At 44.1% G+C, this 23,110-nt stretch overlaps 1 protein-coding gene across 3 annotated transcripts in view; it reads left to right on the top strand.

Annotated features, from left to right (window-relative positions):
• Positions 1-22,171, top strand: part of Scaper (S-phase cyclin A associated protein in the ER) — a 366,393-nt gene extending 344,222 nt beyond the window's left edge. For 2 of the 3 annotated variants that reach the window (XM_059267922.1, XM_059267921.1), the window contains exons 30-31: positions 15,867-16,058; positions 18,758-18,838. In XM_059267922.1, the coding sequence (XP_059123905.1) occupies positions 15,867-16,058; positions 18,758-18,823 (258 nt within the window). In that variant the 3' untranslated portion in view covers positions 18,824-18,838. Of the gene's footprint in view, positions 1-15,866; positions 16,059-18,757; positions 18,839-21,532 lie in introns of those variants that run through there. The other variant, XM_059267924.1, reaches the window with a different exon arrangement.
• The last annotated feature ends 939 nt before the right edge of the window (positions 22,172-23,110 follow it).

Raw genomic sequence — 23,110 nt, 5'->3', positions numbered from 1 at the left:
GTATCATTCTCTCAAGGGCTGCCCCTGGGACTCTGACCTTACTACAAATTTCTTGGTCTCCCAGGCTTTCCTTTGAAATCTTTTTTTTTAAGTAAGTCTTTTTTAAAAGATTTATTTATTTTATGTTTATGAGTGCTCTATCTGCATGTACTTTGTGCCAGAAGAGGGCATCAGATCCCATTATAGATGGCTGTAAGCCACCATGTGGTTGTTGGGAATTGAATTCAGGACCTCTGGAAGAGCAGCCAGTGCTCTTAACCTCTGAGCCATCTCTCCAGCTCCTTTTCTTTGAAATCTTGATGGCAGCCTTCCTGACCCCACAACTCCAGTTTACCTTCAAAACCAGCATCACTTGGGCAATGATAAGGTCTCCACTGGGTCAAACAGTAATGACCCCTCCCTTAGCCTTAGACTGTGTCTACAGTAGACTCAGATCCCTGGGATGGGATGGGGGGCTGGATGTGGATGAATATGTCTGGAGACTTCCTTGGGTGTGCAGGCCTACAGAGCTCTCTCCTCAGAGCAAAGGTTTTCAAGTGAGTTTACCCTTCTATATTCTTGGCCTTGGAAAGGGTAGGGTCCTCCTTATTCCTGAAGTATCTTCAAGACATCTTTACTCTGCCCTAGTGCCAAGATTTAGTCTATTTTTAGTTATATGAATTTCTTTAATAACCCATGCCTTCCTTGCTACTTCAAATGTGTTCCTTTTCTAGCCAGTCCACAAAGCTTTTCAGAACTTTCCCCAATTTCTTTTGCTCCCAATTCTCACTATAAAATTGGCTAAAAGCAGGCCATGGACACACACCACAGCCTGAATGCTGGTCTGCCTGCACCAGTTAGTTAGTCCGTCACTTTAAACTCCTCATCCCACAGTCTTGGGATGGGTAAAATGGAGGTCAGTCTTTGCCAGAATGTAACACACATGGCTTCTAGTCCAGCTCCCAGTAGAGTACTTGACGCTCATCTGAAATCTCCACATTCCTGTCAACATTTTCAGCTCTTACCAGAATTGTCCATTAAGCTCTGCTTACAGCATTCTATGGCTTCTGTAGCCTATGTCTCCAATTTCCTCCACAAACTAGTCCAAAAGTTCATGAATCATTGGTCAGATCATCAGCAACAACCCTTCCTCTTGATCCTGATACCCTGATTTTCTATTGTTGGCAAGACTTTTTATCAGTATGACAAATACCTCGAGAGCAGCTTCAGAGAGGACAAGTTCATGATGTGCGGCATAGTGGACAATTAGGAGAAGCAGACATGCTTACTTTATGGCAGCCAAGAAGCAGATTGTTCCTCTCCTGGTAGGCTTGTCCTTATTCCCATTTTGCCTCTGGGACAGCGCTGCTCCCATCCAGGGCATGCCTTCCCAGAGTTAGGCATCTGTTGGAACACCCTCACAGACACACACAAATGCTTTACGAATATTCTTAGCAGCTCTCAATCTAATCAGGTTGACAAAGTAAACTGTCTCAGCCTTATAGTCTGCTGCTGCCTGTGCCGCCTCATAGTATGCAGTGTGCTGGAATCCGCATTCGGTCCCCACTCTAAGGGATTAATAGTCTGCTCTTGAAGCTTGATGAAAGGAACTTGGGCTTTGAAACCAGGCAGACTGAATATATTACCATTTGTTCTATTCTATAGCTCTGAGATCCTAGGCAAGCCACTTACCTTCCCAGTGCCTGTGTCCTTACCTGTGATATGTAGATCGTATTAATAGCATGCCATGTGATTGTTATACACAGGGAACTGAATCAGTTACTCAGTGATTAGCACATTCCCTGGCCTAACCTGTGGTTTGTTGAAGCTGTTGTTGTTTCCCTCCACATTCCTTGCTCCCAATGAGAAAAGCTCCTGCGTCCACTCAAGTCAGCTCTGACACTTACTACCATCTTAAGTAGGTTATCTCTGCTGTCAGGGTATGTTCGTTCTCCCATCTGCTGAGAAGATGGAGAAAGCTCTGTGTCTCCTGCCTCCAAGGTTCCTCCTTGGACCCAAAGCACAGGGTTGTCTTCCCATAGCTGGGCCTCTGGGCTGTTATTTCACATACTGCTTTGACCCAGCCACCATGGAGTCCTGGGACAGTCAGTCTGGCATGGCTGATTGAGCTGGACCTGCCTGACAACTAGTCAGCATGTGCTTGTCTGGAAGGTAGTGAAGGTAGGTACAGAAGCAGGAGGGAAGAAGACCTCACGCCCAAATACATCTCTTCTGTGTAGCCAACTGAAAAGCACTGAGATTACTGTGAGGTGCATTGAGATTGTGTTAGGAAGAGAAACTAGAAAATGGCTCACATGAATCAATGTGAACATTTAATGGGCCTTAATTGGAACCTTATCCTACTATTCTTAGAGCAGAGAGATGAAAGCAGAAGAAATCTGAGAGACCATTTATTTTACTTGAGAAAGCAGTAAACCGAAACTACAAAAAGATTTGACTACTATTATATTTTTATGATTAAATAAAATTGTCATAGACTAGTGCTGGTGAGCCCATAAATGCTCCATGGAATGCACCCATAGTCTCTGGCAGCTGTTAGGTTATAGCCAGAAAACCTATCAGCCTGTGCTCTGCATTTGTAACTCTGCAGTTCTCACCACACAGCAGCGTATGGGATGGAATGCTTACCCAGGTCTGCTGGCAAGGACCACTGGAGAATTTGTGTTTGAAGGTGTTACTAAATTCTGGCTTCCGCTTATCTCTCTTCCTCCTCATTCCCTACATCCTGCCGTTTGTAATGGGCAGAATCAATCTCTCTCTCTCTCTCCTCTCCCCTCGCCCCCCCCTCTCTTCCTCTGTGTGTGTGTGTCTGTGTGTGTGTGTCTGTGTGTGTGTGTGTGTGTGTGTGTGTGTGTGTGTGTGTGTATGTGTGTGTTCTTTATTTTTCTTAGAGAAGCTGGATTTTAAATATCAGACTGTAGGCTCTGAGGTTTGAATTGGCATATTTCATGTAATAACTTCTTCCATTTCTTTTTAAGAAAAAATATATATTCTAAATTCACCCTCATTTACCATATTTACATGTAATATTTGTAGGTGTGAACATCATAGGGCATGTCCATGTGTGCATGCTCATAACACAGGACAGGATGATGTCTGGGAACTTGGAGGCCTTCAGAGATCATGTAGCCAACTCCCCTTGTGGCCAGAGAGGAAAGGACTTGGCTCCTGCCTTTGAGCTGGTTCTCCTGATACCCTGTCCAGAGCTTTCGGCAAGCAGGCTTCCTTCATACTACTCCATCCCGGGGCAAATGGGACACGGGTACAGAAGCACATAGAAAATCCAAATTAGTCCCTCAAAGTGACCATGATCATGACGAGTCTGCATAATCTCCAAGGCTAGTGCTCTCTAAAGCAGGCTTCCTTCTCAGATGTGAACTGAAATGGAGGCAGTCATAGAACCTGTGACTCTTAGTGTTGGCCAAGTGTCTGAGCTGGTCTAACATACGCTTCTGCTGCAGGATGTGTTTGGAAGGAATTTAGAATGCTGCTCTTTTAAACTGTAGCTCTTTTCCTCGAAGAAGATTTGAGAAATATTCAAAAAGAGGCTCTATCAGGCAGCAGAAGGCTAGCGGGTGATTTGTTCTTGGGGAAGTGCCAGTATTGTGAACTGTGTGGCCCGTTAGACACTCATCAGTCACTCCTTCTCTCATTTGTCAGCTTTACTAAATGCCCACCCTGTTTTAAGCCATGTCCTGAGAGACGCAGAAATGCCTACAGTCCACAAGCCAGGCACAGTGCCATTAGTGCTGAGCCTATGTTTCCTTCAGCAGACTGTGCAAGATGCCTACAATGCACCGGGCACTGTTCTAGACACCCAGGAAAGTGGGAGACAAGATAGAACACGTCCTTGCCTTCATGTTGCTAATGTTCTGAAGAGTGAGGTTCAAACAGAAAACGGCAAACAACTCGCATCTATGATAGCAGTATTTCACAACTAGAGCAATGCTTGTGCAGATACAAAATGTGAAGTAGAAGTTCCCGGGTCACCGAGGGGAACATACATAGGAGAGAGCATAAACAAGGGTACTGCGGTATGGAATAGCCTGCCAGGTACAAGGAACTGCAGGCTCTTCACTATGACTGAAGCTTAGCCTGTGAGTGAGGACAAGAGCTAAGCCTGAGATGAGGCAGAGCCTAGGTCATGAGCGACGTGTGGTGACCAAGAATTTGGAGATTGTCTTCTGGGAGATGAGGAGCTGTGGTGATATATTGTGTACCCAAATAAAATTTGCCTGAAGATCAGAGAATGGAATAAGCCACTAAATTAAATATAGAAGCCAGGAAGTGATGGCACTTGGGACACAGTGATCCGTTTGGATCTCTGTGAGTTCAAAGCCACCTGGACTACATGAGATTGACTCAGTCTAGGAGAGAAACAGAGCCAGGCAGTGGTGGCACACACCTTTAATCACAGTACTTGGGAAGCACACATGCCATTAATGGCTGGGTGGAGAAAGGTATATAAGGCATGAGGAGACAGGAACTAAAGGCTTTTTGACTGAGGAAGCCCTTTCAGCTAGAGGCCATTTGGCTGAGAGGACCCCTTTCCGCTGAGAACTCGGAGACATTCAAACAGAGGATTTGTGGAATTGGTGAGGTGAGACGTGACAGTGACTTGTTCCTTTGTCTCTCTGATCTTTCAGCATTTCTGGCTCCGGATTTTCTATTAAAAGACCATTTAAGGTTTGTGTTACAAGGAGCCTCTGGTGCTATTAGCATGTGGCTGGCCTGGTGAGACATGGCTCATAGTCCAGTATTTAGAGAATGGAGAGGTTGTTGTCAGACCTCCACACTGAATGCCCAGCACCCAGGACCTGGTACCAATAGTCCTGAATCACTATTCTTCCCTGCAGAGAGTGCGGGACCCTGCCCAGGGGTGCTCTCCCATTCCTCTGCTAGTGATGCCAGCAAAGAACTGACTTCCCTCAGGAAGCTAGTGAAGGGCCTTCTCAGTTTGCCCCTCCCTATATGAGGAGACCCCTGTCTCTGGGGTCTGCCTGGTTTCCACTATATAGGTCAGGCCAAGTCCCCAACAACTGTAGGTTTTGTTTCTCTTGACCCTGGCTTTCTCTCTTTATTTTTTCCTTCTCTCTTCCTCCTTCCTGGATTTTCTCCTGCTGCTACATAGCACAGAATCCAGGAGCAGCACTCAAAAGGCCACTGCTCAAAGGCTACTATACCTATACAGCCTACAAGAATTCTGCAGTTAACCCCAGCCTAGAAATACCTATGGAAGAGCCAAGTTTGGACAAAGAGAAAACTGTTGCAGGACTAAACAAAGGAATATTTGGGTTTCTTTGTAGCTTGAGTTTTCCTGCCTGGCCCACAGTCAGGGCAAATCTCTCTCACCCGCCAGTCCCACAGCCACTCAAACCCAACCAAGTAAACACAGAGACTTATATTGGTTACAAACTGTATGGCCATGGCAGGCTTCTTGCTAACTGTTCTTACAGCTTAAATTAATCCATTTTTATAAATCTATACCTTGCCATATGACTCGTGGCTTACCAGCATCTTCACATGCTGTTTCTCATCATGGCAGCTGGCAGTGTCTCTCTGACTCAGCCTTCCACTTCCCAGCTTTATTCTCCTCCTTGTCCCGCCTACACTTCCTGCCTAGCCAATGGCCAATCAGTGTTTTATTTATTGACTAATTAGCAACACATTTGCCATACAGAACATCCCACAGCATTTCTTTGCTACCACTATGATTTGATAAGATTTGATATGTGGACAGAATCTTCTCATTTTTCTGCTGGGATGTTTAAAGCCACCGCTCCCACCCTCACCATACAGCGTTGGATTAAAGAAATGAGGGGGTGTGTTTGGGGTATGCCATTTTCTTAAAAAAAAAAATGGAGAAGTTGCTGGCCTCAGGGACAGTCCTGTCCTGTTGCTCCTGTCATGAGCCTTGGTTCCAAGTATGACAACTGGCAAGGGCACTAACTGATGAACCTGCCCACCTCAGCTGCTGCCTGTCCTCCAGCAGTGCACAGGCCCAGGTCTGCAGAGAGGAATGCAACAGCTACTTTGTTTCTACTCTGCTAGAATAATATTCTTTGTTCCAGTGATTTACAGCCTCTCTTAGCTGTCTGTTTTAATGAATTTAGATGTCTAGACACCTATTTTTACCGCTGTGTTGAGGACATCTTGTCTCTGACAAGAAAAGGAAGAAAACAAATTGGGAATTCTTAGGCACAAGGAATTTGTGCTGGTGAGCTTTAGCTATTTGCATTCATTCCTCTATACTCCATTTACCCCACCACACTGATGGACAGAACTGCTCTGCTCTTCAGTCTGACACAACAACTGTCTGTGCATAGTGAAGGAAGCTGCTCCCTTTCACGTGCGCGCGCGCGCACGCACACACACACACACACACACACACACACACACACACACACATCTATCCGACTCCCTAAACCACTGTGCCAAGATGCCAAAGAGCTCCATCATCTGCTCCTACAGATCCAAAGACAGTATTAACTGAGTGTCTTTAAGGCCTTATGGTGAGCAGCCCATGGACTCTGATGTGATAGATATGAGCTCCTGAAATAACTTAGAAACCAAAACTAATTTATAGCTTGGTTTTAAAAGCCAAACTCATTCATTCTTTTCCCAAATAGTTGGGGGGAAAGCTATCATTTACCAGGAACTATGCGAGGCACGGTGACATGTAGTAATGACAAAGGGTAGCACTTTCCCTCAGCACAGTCTGGGGACTTTTACCAATAAGGGTTCACTTCAGTCTGTTTTAGCCTTTCTCACTCTCTCGCTCTATTTTTTCCTTCATTTTATCTTTACGTGTGTGGGTATTTTGCTTGCATGTATGTCTGTGCACCATGTGCATGCAGTGCCCAGGGAAGCCAGCAAAGAGTGTCAGTCCGATCCCCGTGGGCTGGAGTTAGAGATGGTTGTGAGCTGTCATGTGCGTGCTGGGAACTGAACCACTGAGCCGTCTCTCCAGCCGTGGTGACAGATACAAGGCTGGGCTTCAGTAAGTATTTAGAGACTTGCCATAGGTCCTTCTTGGGGGTGTGGGGGTGGGGAGTGTTACCTTCCACAAATAAAACAAAATACAGAGCTTTCTGTGGTCACTCCTAAATAAGGAGGGAGTTCAGAATCCCTCTGTGGAAACAGATAAATCGGAATTTGATGTGTTTCTGTTTGGTTTCTGGTGCTTTGTTGTTTTTGCTTTTGTGGGTGAATTCCCTAGAGCTGTCGATTTTGTGACCCATGTGTACAGAAGGAGCTGAGAAGCAGCCATTGGCACTCCTGCACTTGATTGCTTAGTGTGGTCATTTTGATACTATTCCCCCATAAAGGTGAATTTTTCAGGTGATCAGATTACCTTTCAAACATGATATGTGTTTGATATTAACTACTTATAATCAGTTTTAAAGAACTATTTTAACTTCCTGCCTTCTTATATCATATTGATTTATTTTGTATTTTTTGCTGTCTTACAAAATTAGTTCCTCTGCAATATCAGGTATATGAGGATCATTGTATATGTGGAAGTAATTTTTAAATGTGTGGAGTATCAAGTGAAGATAATTAGTTATAATTAATAAGATATTCTGTCATAATATAGTCATGTTCTCAAGACCAAGTAGGAAAAGAGAGACTTCCTCTTATATCAAATGGTTCTTGACAACATCCTGAATTTTTATTTTTTGGAATCATTTTAACCTTCACTTTTTTTATTTGTGTCCCCGTTGTTCCTTTCTGTCGTCAGTTTACCAACTGGTCTGCAGCACTCTTCAAACTTGCTGACTCTGAACTACTGGAGACAGAAACCCGACTCTGTTAGACTGGCTTTGGAAGTATGAGTTGCTACACTGCATTAGAGTGTGCAGAACTTCCTGGGGTAACTAGCCTGTAGGAAGATGGCCCATTCTGTAAGGATGGAAAGTTCTCTGACACAGTTAGTTAGTCCTTAGCCCATTCTGAGCAGTGTCCATTTTCAGTAGACATGTGGTGCTGGTCTCCCCTCCCTGCTAAGAGGCCTGCTGACATCGTTCCTTCCTTGCTTGCTCTGGCTGCAGCCCAGGTGGTCACAGTTAGGGGAAAGTAGTGTCCAAGGGGTGCGGAAGTTGGACTGCTCTCCATGTTCAAATGATTCTCGGGATCTTGAACTCGTTGGGATCTTAAAGTGAGTGGAACAGTTGTCACACAGGTGTGCAGTCTGCAGGCTAACCTCTGCCCCACTTTCCTACTTCCATGTATTTTCTCTCTTTTTTTCCTCCTTCTCCCTCTTCCCCCTTCTACTCATATTTTTGACAGAATTATACCAGGGCCATACCAAGTATTAATATTTAGATATATTTTCTATGACAGCATTTTTAAAAAATGAAGACCAAAGATTAGGCTTAAAGTGAGCATTGCTTAGAAAGAGAACAGTTGCCACTCTGAGTCAGTCCTGTACTCTGAATTGAGAGGTCCCCAAGCAGGCCACACACTGACAAAGGATGTGTGAATTCTCGTTTATATAGATAATTCATCACCAATTTACTAATCAAGAATTCCAGATAAAGTGTGTCAGCCTGAAAAACATGGAAAATATGGTAGGGGGACTGCGTATAGAAGTGCTGTTAACCCCTAGCCCAACACCTGCACAAACTATCTGCTCTTTCCAGAATAAAATCTACTAAAAGGTGACCACATTGGAGAAAGGTACACTAAAGATGTATGGATTAGAAAAAGCATGTTCCCATCAAGTGAATGCAGACCTGGAAGAGTCAAGCCCCCCACCCCCGCCCCGTCCCACTGTCACAGAGACTTCCAACAGAGGAGGAGGAGTCTTGCTCCATGGCTGAGGAATTAGCAGTACAGCAGGATGGAAAACCTGAGGAGCCAGAGGCAGCCAAGTCCTGATGTCACTGCAGCTGCATAGTTGAAACGCAAGCTACAGTGTGACTCAGCAGCTGAGAGCACTGGCTGCTCTTCCAGAGGACCAGGTTCAGTTCCCAGCACTCCAGTGCTGGGGCACTTGACACCTCTTCTGGCCTCTGCCAGCACCAGCCACACATGTGTAGAGGCAAAACACTCATACGCATAAAATAACAAAAAAAAATGTTTTATCATGCCAGTCACTTTTATTTAAAGATGTTGAGAAAATATCTTCATTAAATGTCCAATATGACAGGGTTTATGGGCACTGGAAAGGTGGCCAGTGCTCAGCCACAGCAAGACAGTGCTCAGTTTGGAGTCAGATGTTCTAACTGTTCACTCTTGGGAGTCCTGCTCCATCACCAATCATTTCTCTCTTTCCCATTAATAAAACTGATCATTTGAAACAAACCCTTGACACAGCCCAGCACATAACCAAGAACTGGCCATGTGATACTGAGCCAAGAAAAGCATGTGTTTTAGAAGAAAGGCCTTTTGTGTTAGTTTACTCTGTATATGTTGATTGGTTTTGTCTGTTTAAAATGGCCATGGGTCATGCTCATCTTTATCTGGGTTGGCATAGTCACACAAAACACCGCTGGCTCAGATTGAATCACGGGAATAAGCTCAGAACTGGTAAGGAGAGCTTCTCTACCCAGGAATGGGCAGCCTTGTGAGCATGGTGGCCCTGGATGGCCTGAGAGGCTAGAACAAGCCAACACTTGGAGTTAAAAGTTTTCCAGGCCCAGCTCCAGCCCAGACTGGCTGGGGACTTGGACCACATCTCTTGGACTTCCTGAAGTTTGAGTCCTCTTTATAACAGCAGTCGTCGCTGTCTGCCCACCTCAGAGTTGGCCTCAGATGGTGTCGACAGAGGGCCCAGTGGGGCCTCCTGAGAGCTGTGTCCGCTGAGCTGGGAGTTGCTGAGGTCCTGGCAACACAGTGGCCTAAAAGCCCTGCATCCCTTCATACCTCAGAAGACACCAGTGCTACCCAGTCCATTCCAGATCTCTCCTTGTAGCCAGATCAGAATTCCCTAGTTGGTGCTCAAGACCTTGAGAATCTCAGTTCTGGCATCCTTCTAGATGCTGTGGCTCAGAGTACCACAAAATCCAGGCATTTTTCTGTTTGCTGCTGGGGTGGTGATGAGAGACAGGGGAAGTTTTGATGCTTTTCAGCTCAGGCTAGCCCTGAACTTCTGATCCTCCTACCGTAACTTCCCAAGTACTGGGAGTCACAGGTGTGCAGCACTGCACCTGGCTGAACTGACTTGTCAGCTGTGCTACTTGGGATGTCTTCCAGCACTTAAGGATTTCCTTAAGTGTGTCAGGGAAGCTCATCCTGGATATGAATTAGGAGCCAATAACAGTCTTCATAGTGACAAGTCCAGCACAGTAGCCTCAAAGTCATGTGAGCAGACAGACACACAGACACAGAGAGAGACAGACAGAGTGCTAAGCCTCTGTTGCTCTGCACCACTCACCTATGTTTCTTGGATCATGCTTATGCAAGGATTTTCTTTTCAAAACTGTCAGAACACATTTCCTACTTCGCCACCACAAGATCCTGGCTGGCACCCCAAGCCCTGTTTGCATAGCTCTGTCCTGCACAGGCAAGGCCAGGGAGCAACTTCAGCAATGGCTTCTCGGGTGGCATTAAGCTTGCTGATGATTGAAGCCAGCCTCTGCCAGAGCCTCTACTCCAAAGAAATGGGGAGAGATGCTGGAAAGCATTTGTTAGGCTGGGTGGGAGCTCTGCTCCTGGTCCAACAGAGAACTCAGGGCAGAGAGCTGGTAAGGTAACAAGTATCCTAACTAACACTGTTTAGCTCTGCAGATATAGACACATTAGGTCTGCATTTAAACCTTCAAAGCTTCCATCCACTGGTTTTATGGGGAAAAAACTCTAAATTAACTGGGTGGTTGTATTGATCACGAGCAGAGGCAGACCTAGAACCTACAACTGTCTGAGACCAGCACTCTTGAGCCTGCACTGTTCCTGTGGCATAGCCCAGGGAAAGCTATTCACCTGGAGAGCGATGGCAGCCTTTCTAATGGACAGTGGGTTGGTAGCCTTATTACAGGAATAATAGCAGTGTCACTCCCCACTGCACTGAGCAAAGGAAAGGCTATGTGAGCACACACCTGGGCAGCCAGAAAGAAGGTCCTCTAGGGAGCCTGACCGTGCTTGGTACTCTGACCTTAGACATCTAGCCTCCAGAGCGGTAGAAGATAAACATGTGTTGCTTATGTCCCTCCAGCCTATGGGATCTTGTTGTGGTCAGCTAAGACAATCTGATACTGAATCTGTGAGTTTCCAAGTGTCTGCATCTGATCCAGCCTTCCACATACAATCCACCCTTCCCCCCACTTGGTTTTTGGGTTTTTTTAAGATTTATTTATTATGTATACAGAAGAGGGTGCCAGATCTCATTACAGATGGTTGTGAGCCACCATGTGGGTGCTGGGAATTGAACTCAGGACCTCTGGAAGAGCAGTCGGTGATCTTAACCTCTGAGCCATCTCTCCAGCTCCCCACCCCCACCCCACCCCCGCCTTGGTTTTTTTGAGACAGGGTTTCTCTGTGTAGTTTTGGTGCCTGACCTGGATCTCGATCTATAGACCAGGCTGGCCTTGAACTCACAGAGATTCGCCTGGCTCTGCCTCCCAGTGCTGGGATTAAAGTGCTGGGATGAGCCACCGCTGCCTGGCTCAATCCACCCTTTTGATATAACTGCTAGAGAACCTGAGCAAGGAGTCTCTCCTCCCACAGTACAGCACCCTCAACAGACCCCTTGTATTATGGTTACTGGTATAAATACCTCAGCTCCCACAAAACTAATGTCAAACTAATCCTTCCCAGCATATTGCATCTTCGTTTGTGTGTTAGGAAAAACACTCTTTATTTTCTTTTGTTCCAATGGTGTTAGCACATCACTTGGCATGGGACATGTACCACAAATGATGGCTGAAGTTACCATTCTCTGGTTAGAGGCCTAGTGGGTGGCCAGGATCCAAAACAAATTAAAGAACCACAAACTTCACTTGTCTGTCCTAGACACACACACATACACACACACACACACACACACACACACACACACACACACACACGCATACACCCATCCTCTTTAGAGTCCTTTTTCTCTGGCATCCAGTTCCTCCTGGTCCTCTCTACACAAGATTCCGCTTCCTTTTTCTACAGCTACAACTTCCAGAATCATTACTTGTAACAAAAGAGTAGTCATCATAGGGCTCTGTCTTCCATCTATGATCCCTCATCAGGGACACTACAGAAAACACTATGGATCACAGGGCAACTGGGTAAAAATGCACAAGTATGCCCTTGGCCTCTCCTTAGGAGACCAGAGGAGCTGTACTGCCATGGCCCTCCCCAGAGCAGGATTGAAGGGTGGCTGTAAGCCTTGAAATGTATAGTACTTTTCTCAAATTTAAAATGTAGGAATATAATCTTCCAATGAGGAAGAATATGTTTTTGTTTTTATTTTTGTTTTTTCAGAGCTGAGGACCGAACCCACTGAGCTAAATCCCCAACCCCAAAAAAGAATATGTTTAAAAGTCCAGTGTTTTGGGCCATTTTTTTCTTTCTTTATTGGGGTGCATGTTAATAACGCTATGTCTGTATGTGAAATTGAACTATTTGATTTGTGTATGAGAGAGACTTCAAAGAAACTACTTTTAAAAACATTGTCGGGGTAGAGCGCTTGCCTAGCAAGCACAAGGCCCTGGGTTCGATCCTCAGTTCCAAAAAAATAAAACTTTGTCTACCTTGAAACCCAAAGCAATTGAACAGTTTGCCAAAGGCTGCTCAGCTAATCAGTGTGTAAGGGCAGATCCCCAGATCTGCTGCTCTTTGATTAGCATCTGTTTTGTTTTATTGGTTTTATGAGACAAGGTCTCTCTATGTTGTCCTGGCTGTCCTGGAACTCACTATGTAGGCCAGGCTGGCCTTGAACTCAACAGAGATCTGCCTGCCTTTGCCTCCTGAGTGCTGAGATTAAAGGCGTGAACCACCACACCCAGTGAGCACCTATTTTATAACTGTATCTGAGGTCAAGGTCACTTTCCATCTCCTTGATCTATTACATGTATTGTGTGTGTACAGAGTGTGCATGTGTGTGTACATGTGAGTACATCACAGTGCTAGTGTGCCCATTTGTGCTTGTGTGACAGTTGCAGGACAACTTACAGAAGTTGATTATCTCTTTCTACCGTGTCTCCTCCCCATGTGGGTTGTCAGGCTTGATGGCAAGCACCATTACCCACTGACCCCCTCCCCAGACTTCTCTTGCTGGTATTGGAGCCCAACTCGGCATCGGAAAGTAGACAGCATATTTGAAAGAGTTTCCTGTTTTTACTGGGGCTGTACCTGCTTCTGACTTCTATCTCTAGCTGATGACCTTAGCCACTAGGGAAGCATATGGCCAGGGCACTTCACATCACTACTGCAGTGCTCTGGAAGGAGGCTCTGTGGGAATCCCGAAAGAGGAGGCAAGTGTCCTGACCAGGCTCAGGATCAATGCTCACCTTAGGACTTGGGTGGTTTGTCCGTTTGCCTGAGCAAAGACAGTCCTTTGGTTACCGACTTAGTAACAGTCCAATGATTACTGACTTAGTTACAGCTCCATCAAGAAGGTCAACAGATATTGTAAGTCTGAGCTGATTAATTATGCATTCAGGAAGATCCTTGAGTTCCATGATTATTCTACTAACTTCCTGCTGATTTTGGAAAGTTTGAAAGGCAGTCCAAGATGATATCCTAAGCCCTGGGAATGAATGGGGAAATAAAACCGAGGCCAGCCTTCAGCCTGGCATCTTTCACAAGCTCCACAGCCCACTCTCCTGGTGCTTGAAGCACTGAGCATCAAAGTCAGGGTATTTATATTCCCAGACTCGCTTCCCCGCCCCCAGGGGGAGCGATTACCTAATGCAGCTGACTGTTCATGTTCACTACATTACATCCTCTGCCACAGGCCCACCTGAATTAACCTACAAGTCTCAGTACACTTTCTGGACCTCCTGACACTACCTTCCCACGGTGTCTGAAGTGTCTCACTGACTCACAGCCAAGTGTGAGTGAGGGTCTCAGGCCCTTACAGATTCCTTACAGATAACAAGGTTGGGTCCTACCACAGGCAATCTGACAGCCACAGCTGCTTAACACAAGGTTACCAAACCGTCCTGTGCCCATTTGCATCTTGTCTTGTCCTGTCCAAAGACCTAAAACTAGTGGCCTCCAGCAGGGCACCTCTAACTGCTGGTGAGCTCTATACGCAGGCAATGGACAGTCAGTGCTGTTCCTTGAGGGGATGTCAAGTCCATAGGGAACACTGCTTCAGGAGGCTGAAGTAAGCTCAGCTGATGCTCTCACACTCAGTGCCAATTTACCAGGCCCGGGGAGCTGATGTCTTTGAGTTAACATTGTGTCTATGCCAGCTACACTGGCCCCTTTTAATGCCTTTTGAATTACTGAATCTTCCAATAATGGCATTTTAACAATGAAGTTTAAAAAAAAAAAAAGAAAGAAGAAAGAAAAAGAAAAACTTCTTAATTTTTGCCCAAAGAGGGCGGAAAAAGAATTTCACTAATGGCATCGTTATAAATTCTGAAATGGTGACCATTTGGCTGCTTTACAAAATATGTAGCTAATAATTAAAATAAAGATTTAAATGGAAGCTTTATCAATGAGGTAGACAGAGCACATTTTCTCAGCTGGTGTCCGAAATGGCATCACAGAGCCATGTGCAGAATTGTCACAGTGCGAGTCTTTAAAATGCCTTATGGATTTGAAGGTATTAACAGGTCCCTATCAACATTCTCTAAAGGTTTTTGATGTCGTATTAGCTATTGAACAGAAATATGCGAACTATTACTTTGTTGATTTTGTCCTTAAACCACACTGCATTATCATCTGAGAATGTGTTCTTAAAGTATTGTTAAAAGTACTTTGAAAACTTGTAAATCCCAGTAATTTATGTTTCTCCTGCCTCTGCTGTTTTGTTCTGTCCTTCTGGTTTCAATTTGAATGCCATCCTGTCTGGGTGTGTACCTGTAAAATTGTGTTTTTCTGAGTACAATTTACAGTCCTGACCTTAGGCTCTTACAGTGTCCCTAACCTTCTCCGGGTTTCCTCCGGTACTACGAAGTGAGTTTTGGGTCACCCTGCTCTTTCGTAGTAGACTTGTCTAATCAAAGTTACTTGAAACAGATCTGATTTTGGCATTTCTTAGTTTATCATTTCGGCCTAGGGAGTGAGTTAGGAGAGCGTCCCTGCCAGTCCACTGATTGCATTGCCCTATTAAAGTGCACACAGTTGTAAACCCAGACTGCCACAAGACAACAGTCTCATTTATCTAAACAGTCCTCCTTTTAGAGTCAATGGCACTGATGGAAACCGTGATAAGGAGTGGGGACTGAGGAAGGATCACTGAGAGCCTGTATAGCTGGAACCGTTCCATCCCTACAATCAGTCCCTTTTCTTCCTCGGACTTGGCTACATACGGAATCCATCTAGCTGCGTGCAGTGAGCTAAGTCAGGCAGAGATTGCAGTGGGCAGGGCCGCCCCAGACACTGTCTTACTTTGCTGGGAACAGCTCTGTTTGAAGAAACAGGAGGCTGCTTTGAGCAGCCTGAGGGTGCTCTGCTAAAACTGTGCATCCTAAGTCCCTTCCGTAGGTCTCTCTCCGTGGAAGCTGTGCCCTTCAGTGTGGAGTATGATTGTTAAATGGCCACAGAACCTTTGGAATCTTTTTTCTTAAGTTGAGAAATGAGATTTTTAAACAAAATTTTGGCTCTTTTCAAATATCACTTGCATTAAGCTCTGGTAAGGAGTCAAGGGCTTTTCTCTGTCTTTACCTCCTTCAGTATGGTCTCTGGTTTGGACCAACAACAGTTGACTGAAGGGGCAGGCCAGGGCTGAAGCAGCTAACCCAGCTCCGTCTCTGTTGTAGGTAATTGTACAGTCCGGCCGCCACCCAACGGTGCTACAGAAGCTCTGCCAGCTGCCCTTCCAGTATTTCAGTGACCCAAGGCTCATCAAAGTGCTGTTCCCTTCGCTTATCGCTGCTACTTACAACAACCTTCAGAACAAGATCATTCTGGAGCAAGAGATGAGCTGTGTTTTGCTGGCCACATTCATTCAGGTACTTTCTTATGCCTCGTTTCTCTTGTTTTATGGACAAACTCAAGAGACTGAAAAGTAAACATGAAGCAGCTTTATGCTCGCCCTCCAAGCTGCTTTTAAATCTCTACCTATGTCTGTGTTTAAAAAAGTAATTTCTTAAAAAAAAAAAAAAAAAAAAAAAGCCTGAAGTCACATTACTAGAAACAGGGTGGAGTGCTGCATGCCCCTGCCTGGAGGATTTCATCACAAAGCTCTTTTGCCATTGACAGAATAGAAACTTGTACTTAGGGATCTGTTTAACAGGACACCAGGCTCCTTTAAGGCTTCGACCATCACATGGGTCTGCCTTTTCGTCTTGCTACAGAGGATAACTGCTGAAGAAAGATAAAAATTTGGGTTTATTTGAACATTAAAATTAATAAATGTGATTTGCATGTGTACAAAGTTGGGATAAAACCTATTTGATTGCTTTTTTTTTTAATCGAAAAGTTTGAAGTACAGCCTTGTATTTGCCTGATTCAGCTAAATTCTGTAGGACTGAAATCAGGATTGGTACTGTGGAAAGTGCGAACTCCACGTGTAAATCAGCTCACTGAGCTGGCAGGAGTAAAGCCAAGGTGACAGTTCTAAACTAGGATTTTTCATATCTTTGTGGATGATTATTTTATGAAGTGTCCCCCTTTTTTTTTTTTTTTTCAAATGTTCTGCTCTGAAATCGCTCCCTGCTGCACATATTTCCTGTCCTTCCTAACAGTGAAACAGAAAGCAGAGTTCTGTGTGTATTGTCCCTGTGCTGGCTAATGTTCAGATACCTCTGTCAGTGTGAGCCTGTGCAGCTGCCTGGGAGCCATGGAGTACAGCTGAAGACTTCCCGGCCTCCTTTATCGCAGTCAGCGCTCCTGCCTCTCTCTGTTAATGATCAGTTAGTAAGCACAGCTCGGGCAAGGAGACTTAGAGATATGTTCTTTTCAGCCTAGTTGTTAGATTTGAGTCTGGGTCCTATTTTCTGCATGATTTCAAACTGACTCATGATTAAATTAAAATCTTAATAGAATCTTATACTGTAAAGCCGTCATTTCAGCTCAGGGCTCTTCCTCTGCTCTTAGAACCTTAAGATTAGAGAAAGCAGCTCTGTCGTTAAGTAGAAAATACACTGTAGTATGTTTTCAGACAGTGATTTTTTCCCACTGGAATCATTCACTCTTATATTGAGTGGGTAATTTCTGAGTGTGCGCTCTGTGCTGGACTCTTCTCTAGACCCTGGAGTTGTATCATGAGTAAGACAGATAAAACCCACCTTCAAAGCCGGGCGGTAGATATGGAAGGAACAAGCATTGAGATCAGACAGTGTTGCTGGGCAGTGGTGGCACAGTCTTTAATCCCAGCACTTGGGAGGCAGAGCCAGGAGGATCTCTGTGAGTTCAAGGCCAGCCTGGTCTACAGAGTTCCAGGACAGGCACCAAAACAACACAGAGAAACCCTGTCTCGAAAAACAAAAAACAAAACAAAACAAAAAAAAAACAACACCTTTAAGACTTTTCCTAAACAGCAGAAAGGCCAAGGAGCATGACAGGTAGGAGGTGAATGCTGTGCAGGAGGGCCATGGCCTGGGGAGGGAGCGAAGCTTTTTATAGCTTTAGCCGAGAGGCCCCAATGGAGACAAGCTTCCATGTGTGCCACAGCAGTTTCTTAAAGAATACTTTCAAAATACAAGTACAGCACGCAGGTGGTTGAAGTAGGAAGAAGACAGTGTGGGGTTAGCTGGAACTCTGTAGTGAGACTCTCAAAAACAAAAATGTGAGTGAAATCCAAAACTGCAGTAAAAGGTGGGTGATATTTATTACAGCTATTCCAAATAGACCATATTTAATACAGTTTTGCTAAATGGTACAGAAATTACTTCTTTCTTAATTTAGGGTAGCATTATTAGACTAGACTAGTGAAGTTAAATAATTTTTCTATAAATCATTGTGCTCAAGAAAATAATACATCTTATAAATGTGTAATGATTCCATATATAGGTTATTAATAATCGCTAGAAAGTGATGTTAAAATGAGATTATGGCCTGTCATAGATTTCTAAAGACTTATATACTACAGTTTTTTCATTTTCCATCTAAAAGTCATTTTACCAAACTTTAAGGTTTAGATGCAGAATACTTTTGGTTTGATTTGATTTGGTTTCTGTTTGTTTTGCTTGCTTGCTTGCTTGCTTGCTTGCTTGCTTGCTTGCTTGCTTTTGAGACAGGGTTTCTCTGTGTAGCAGCCCTGGATGTCCTGGATTATAAGGACTCTTATATTCATAGTTTTTTAAAATTCTTGCCAGGCATAATAGCACACACCTACAATGCCTGAATGAAGCAGGAGGATCACTCATTTGAGTCCAACCTGGGTTACATTAAGAAGATCATAACACCCTAAACCCCACACACACAAAAAAACCCTTTTAAAAATCTTGTTAACTTAAAATAGTACATTCGGCTTAGGCTTCAGGTTTGGGGTATTCAGTTGTGGTTGTAGGCAGCCCTGTGGCCCCGGGCAGTGCTCACATAGGAGACTTGGTTTCAACTTTGAGGAAATCTGGCCGCACAGCCTCATGTTCTGCTGTTGTGTCTGTGCACCAACCAGATAATGCGTGTGACTGTGATACGTGCTCAGAGGGACCTTGCAGTTCTGTTCAGAGCGTTGATCTCAACCCGGTTCTCTCTTCTCATGCAGGACTTTGCACAGACTCCGGGTCCTGTGGATTACCAGTCTTCCTATCCCAAAGGTAGGTTCCACTGAAACTAGGTTCCATGTATGAGTTAGCTAAGTGAATGGGCTTGCATTCCTTTTTCCAAAGAGAGAATTCCTGTGTCACCTAAAGTACATGAGGTTCAGACACCAAATTCTTGAAGAGTAAAGAAATCTACTGTATCACCAGAATCTACAGAGAAGCCTCTGGAAATGAAGAAAAGCACAAACCACCTTTGTATTCTTACCTGGTACAGGAGCTATTAAATACTGACTAATGACGGGAAAGCCAGTCATACAGCATTTCTACTGGCCCACGCACATCACTCATAAACACTTCAGTGCCTAACATGGGCTCCCTGTCCATGTTCAAAATAAGTGTCCATGACAGTAGCTAGACCCCGAAATTCAAGCACTTGACCTATTTGAGTTGAAAATAATTTTACATTGAGAAAAATTAATATCCAATCAGTAGAGTTGTGGAAGTAAAGGGTCACTTTGTTCCTGCTGAGGTGTTCTCATGGTCAGAGTCAGAGATGGAGAATTTTAAGCTTCATTTTTACATTCTTAAATATCCTGCTACCTAGGCTATAATTGAGAAGTACAGTTTCATCTCCGGCTGTTGTGGCAGAATGTGATTAATGAGTCCTAGTCTCAACCTTCTCCAAGTCCTCCATGAGTTTGATAGTATTAAGTATTCCTTTAGAACTGGACATAGTGGCACATGCTTGTAATCCCAGCACTGGAAGGTGGAGACAGGAGAATCCTTTCAAAGTCACCTTTGGCCAACCTGGGCTACATGAGAACCTATCTCAAAAAAATAAAATGAAATAAAATATGTAACTGTAGTTATTGAGAGGCCTGCTTCTACCCATTAGGATCCTCTGGGGCACACACCAAGAAGCCCTTACTTGGAGACCATTTGGCTCTGTCATTAAAAAAAACATCTACAGTAGGCAGGTGTTACAAAGTACACAGAAGAAAATACAAAAAACTGTTACAATATCATGAAAAAATGTGAGGCTTTATTGACTCAGGTACTCAGCAAAGTAAACAGAAAGCTAGGCAACTTCCCAGAAATCCAAGTCGGCATCACAGTTAGCACCATTGTCTCCCGTGGAGTCAGTGTGCAAGTTCAGTTCTGCCCTCACTCACTCACAGCCTCTTTTATCTTTTTCTCTTTTTTATGCTATTCGGACAAGTGGAGGAAATCAGTACAATTGTTTAATTTTTAAGCATATGAAAATACTTTTTCAAAAATTCTAATATATTTATTTTTAACTGAGCAACAATATTCTTTGCCAGTATAGCTATGTAGAAGGCCTTTCTTCTTTTTCTTGTGTCCTAAAAAAGATGAGTCACTATTCAGGAGTCTAGACTCAGAAACTGCCTCCCTTCTCTCTTTCCCGGGGTGAGGGGGAAGAGCTGGGGCACTGTCTTCGCCTTCCTCACTGCAGCTACAGCAGACTCCACACACAGAACAGCAAGCAGACAGGTGTGCTCTGCTCTGCTCCCAGCATCCTTAGTGACAGTTCATAAGACGCTCATTAAAGAAAAATGGAGTGAGGGTCAGAGACCAGAGTTCAATTCCCAGTGCCCACATCAGGCAGCTCACAACCCCTGTGACTCCAGCTCCAGGGGATCCAATACCTCTGGCCTCTTAGGGTGCTTCCTGCACTTGTGTATGCATGCACACACACTTAAATTAATAATAATAATAATAATAATAATAATAATAATAATAATAATATCCCAGCACTCTGCAGGCAGAGACAGGTGGATCTCTGTGAGTTACAAGCTAGCTAGGACTACACAATGGGACCTGACAAATAATGTCTTTTTTTTAAGATGTCACTTTACCACGTATCCAGCTTACACTTTCTTTTTTGGGTTTTTTGAGACAGGGTTTTTCTGTGTATTTTTGGCTCCTGTCCTGGAACTCACGCTGTAGACCAGGCTGGCCTCGAACTCACAGAGATCTGCCTGCCTCTGCCTCCCGAGTCCAGCTTTCACTTTTGTCATGGGTTCCCTTTTTGCTTTGATTAAGTCCTCATAAAATGTGTCCAGGCATTTTGAAGTTGTTGTCCAGGTAACCTCTTGGATGTGCAAGCAGCTGTGGGTTCCCAGGTTCTCACCCAGGAGCAGTGCCAGCATCCAGATCTGCTGCCTAATGACTACACCAAGTTTTTTGGGGGGTCAGCAATGCTGCTGATGGTCACCTCTGCTCTCCTAGATAGCTGCTGAATGCCAGATTTGAACAGTTCCAAAGTTATACCTAAATGTATGTTTTAAATTAAGTAGATTATTTTAGGAAAAAGAAGTCAACATTTAGGCCAGGTTTGTGAGTCAGTGGAAGAGCTGGTCCTTGTCTGCAGGGCCTTGACTTCAGTCCCCAGCACAACAACAACAACAATAATAATGTCACCCTTCACATACAGATGTACCCATTCAAAAATAAGTGTACATAGCTGTCACCCTGTTACCTATTTCATATTCTGGAGCCCCAAAGTAATTATTTCATAATGTGTTATATATAGATTAAAGTCTGAATGTTAGAAGTGTAAACTGAATTGTGTGTAAAATATGTTTATAACATTTATGCTATAGTAGATTGATGTAAAGATAAAGCAAACGTTGTTTACAGAAAATGTAGCAAAATATACTAGAAATGTATAGTTCCATTTGTGCTCAGATATCAAAATAAGCTTAATTGCTGTGCCTTTAAAAGTCACTTTTTAGTCTCTTTTCTTTCTCCCGTAGGAAAACTCGGGAACCCTGGGGACTACCTGGAGCTAGCTAACAGATTTCCTCAGCAGGCCTGGGAAGAAGCCCGGCAATTTTTCTTGAAAAAAGAGAAAAAATAAATGTTTTGTAGCTAATTCTGTTTGAGTACCTTTGTTAATGTTTTCCATTGTTTCTTAGGGACTCCTGGTGTGTTTAGACTCTCCTGTTGTAGATATGCTCCTGTGCACTGTTTACAAAGACTGTACAGACTGGACTGTTCTTCCTAACTTTGCTAACTGAGTTTGTTTCGTTTATGCACAATATTTTGAAGTTTGTTTACTTCCATACTGTGTAATTTGCATTTGTAATATGGATAAAATTAGCAAATATCATTCTTGTAATGAAGTAACGCAGTTTTCAGTTTTGACTTTTCACGTTAAAGCTGCACAAATTTGAGAAAGTGTTAAGACATTTAACCTGCTCTAAGTTTTTCTTGTAAGACTTGGAGTTGAGACCTGTGTAATTAACACTTTCCGTAAGCCTTGGGACTGTTTGAAATTAGAGTTCCCAGGCACTGGTCGGGACTTCCCTGGGAGATAACACTGTGAGTTATTAGCGTTGCTGACCCAAATTTAGTGTCCAAAATAAATTTTTTTTAAAATCTGGGAGCATCAAGTATTGTCTTAAATAATTTATTTGAAACAACACGGAAGTAAAAGAAACAGTGAAGGTGGCCGAGTCTCTGAATGTAGGCAGTCATGGGCACACAGTCTGTCGGGGGGGGGGGGGGGGGTCTTTCCTTAAGCGGTCTTCTGCTGAGCCTGAATGACATTGATAATAATTACCAAGAAAAATCTGGCTGTGGAAACCGACCCAAAAACCTAAAGTTTGTCACAGGAAGCTGAACAACACAAGAAATCTTACCTTTCTTTAAAAACAAAACAAAACAAAACAAAAAAACAAAAAACAAAAAAAAAACAACAAACAAAAAAAATACTTACCTAAATATTTTGGGCACTTCTTTTTGGAACTTCACGGCGCTGCAGAGTTATGTGTGTTCAATTTTTTTACTGTTTTACAAATCGAAAGAAAATAAAGAGGTTTGATGTCAACCATGCCGAGCACCTCCTTGGGCGCTCCCACCCGGACTCTACACACCCCATCTCCCAGGAGGGAGGGAGGGTCGCCCAAAGCTGCGGTCCGGGCGGGAGCCAGTGGAGGGCGGTCCCCGAAGCCGAGGGGAATCATCAAATATTTATAAGGTTTCCTGTGAGACGCTTCGCGATGGAATATACCTCTTTATCTGGTCGGAATTTTGCCAAAAAGTCGTAAATAATCGAGACAGCAGTGATTAACCTCCCAAAGCTGTACCAGAATTCGCAATTAAACACGTAATCGAATGGTCCTGCTGCCCCTCGGTGGGAAGCGTCGCGGTGTGGGTGGCTTCCTCCTGGGGCCGGGGCATAGCGCCTGAGACTAAAATTCGGTTCCGACTTGAAAAGGGTTTTTAGAGCCCTGGAGCAGCGACATTTGCAACCAAATTGCTCACCTGGGGTGACAAAGTTACTCCCAAGCTCTGCAGAGCCAGTCATTCTGAAAGCCCAAGGCGCATCA

This window comes from Peromyscus eremicus, chromosome 7 (genome assembly GCF_949786415.1).
Source record: "Peromyscus eremicus chromosome 7, PerEre_H2_v1, whole genome shotgun sequence".
In the NCBI taxonomy this organism is placed as follows: domain Eukaryota; kingdom Metazoa; phylum Chordata; class Mammalia; order Rodentia; family Cricetidae; genus Peromyscus; species Peromyscus eremicus.
This window is presented reverse-complemented; position numbering and strand designations above follow the sequence as displayed.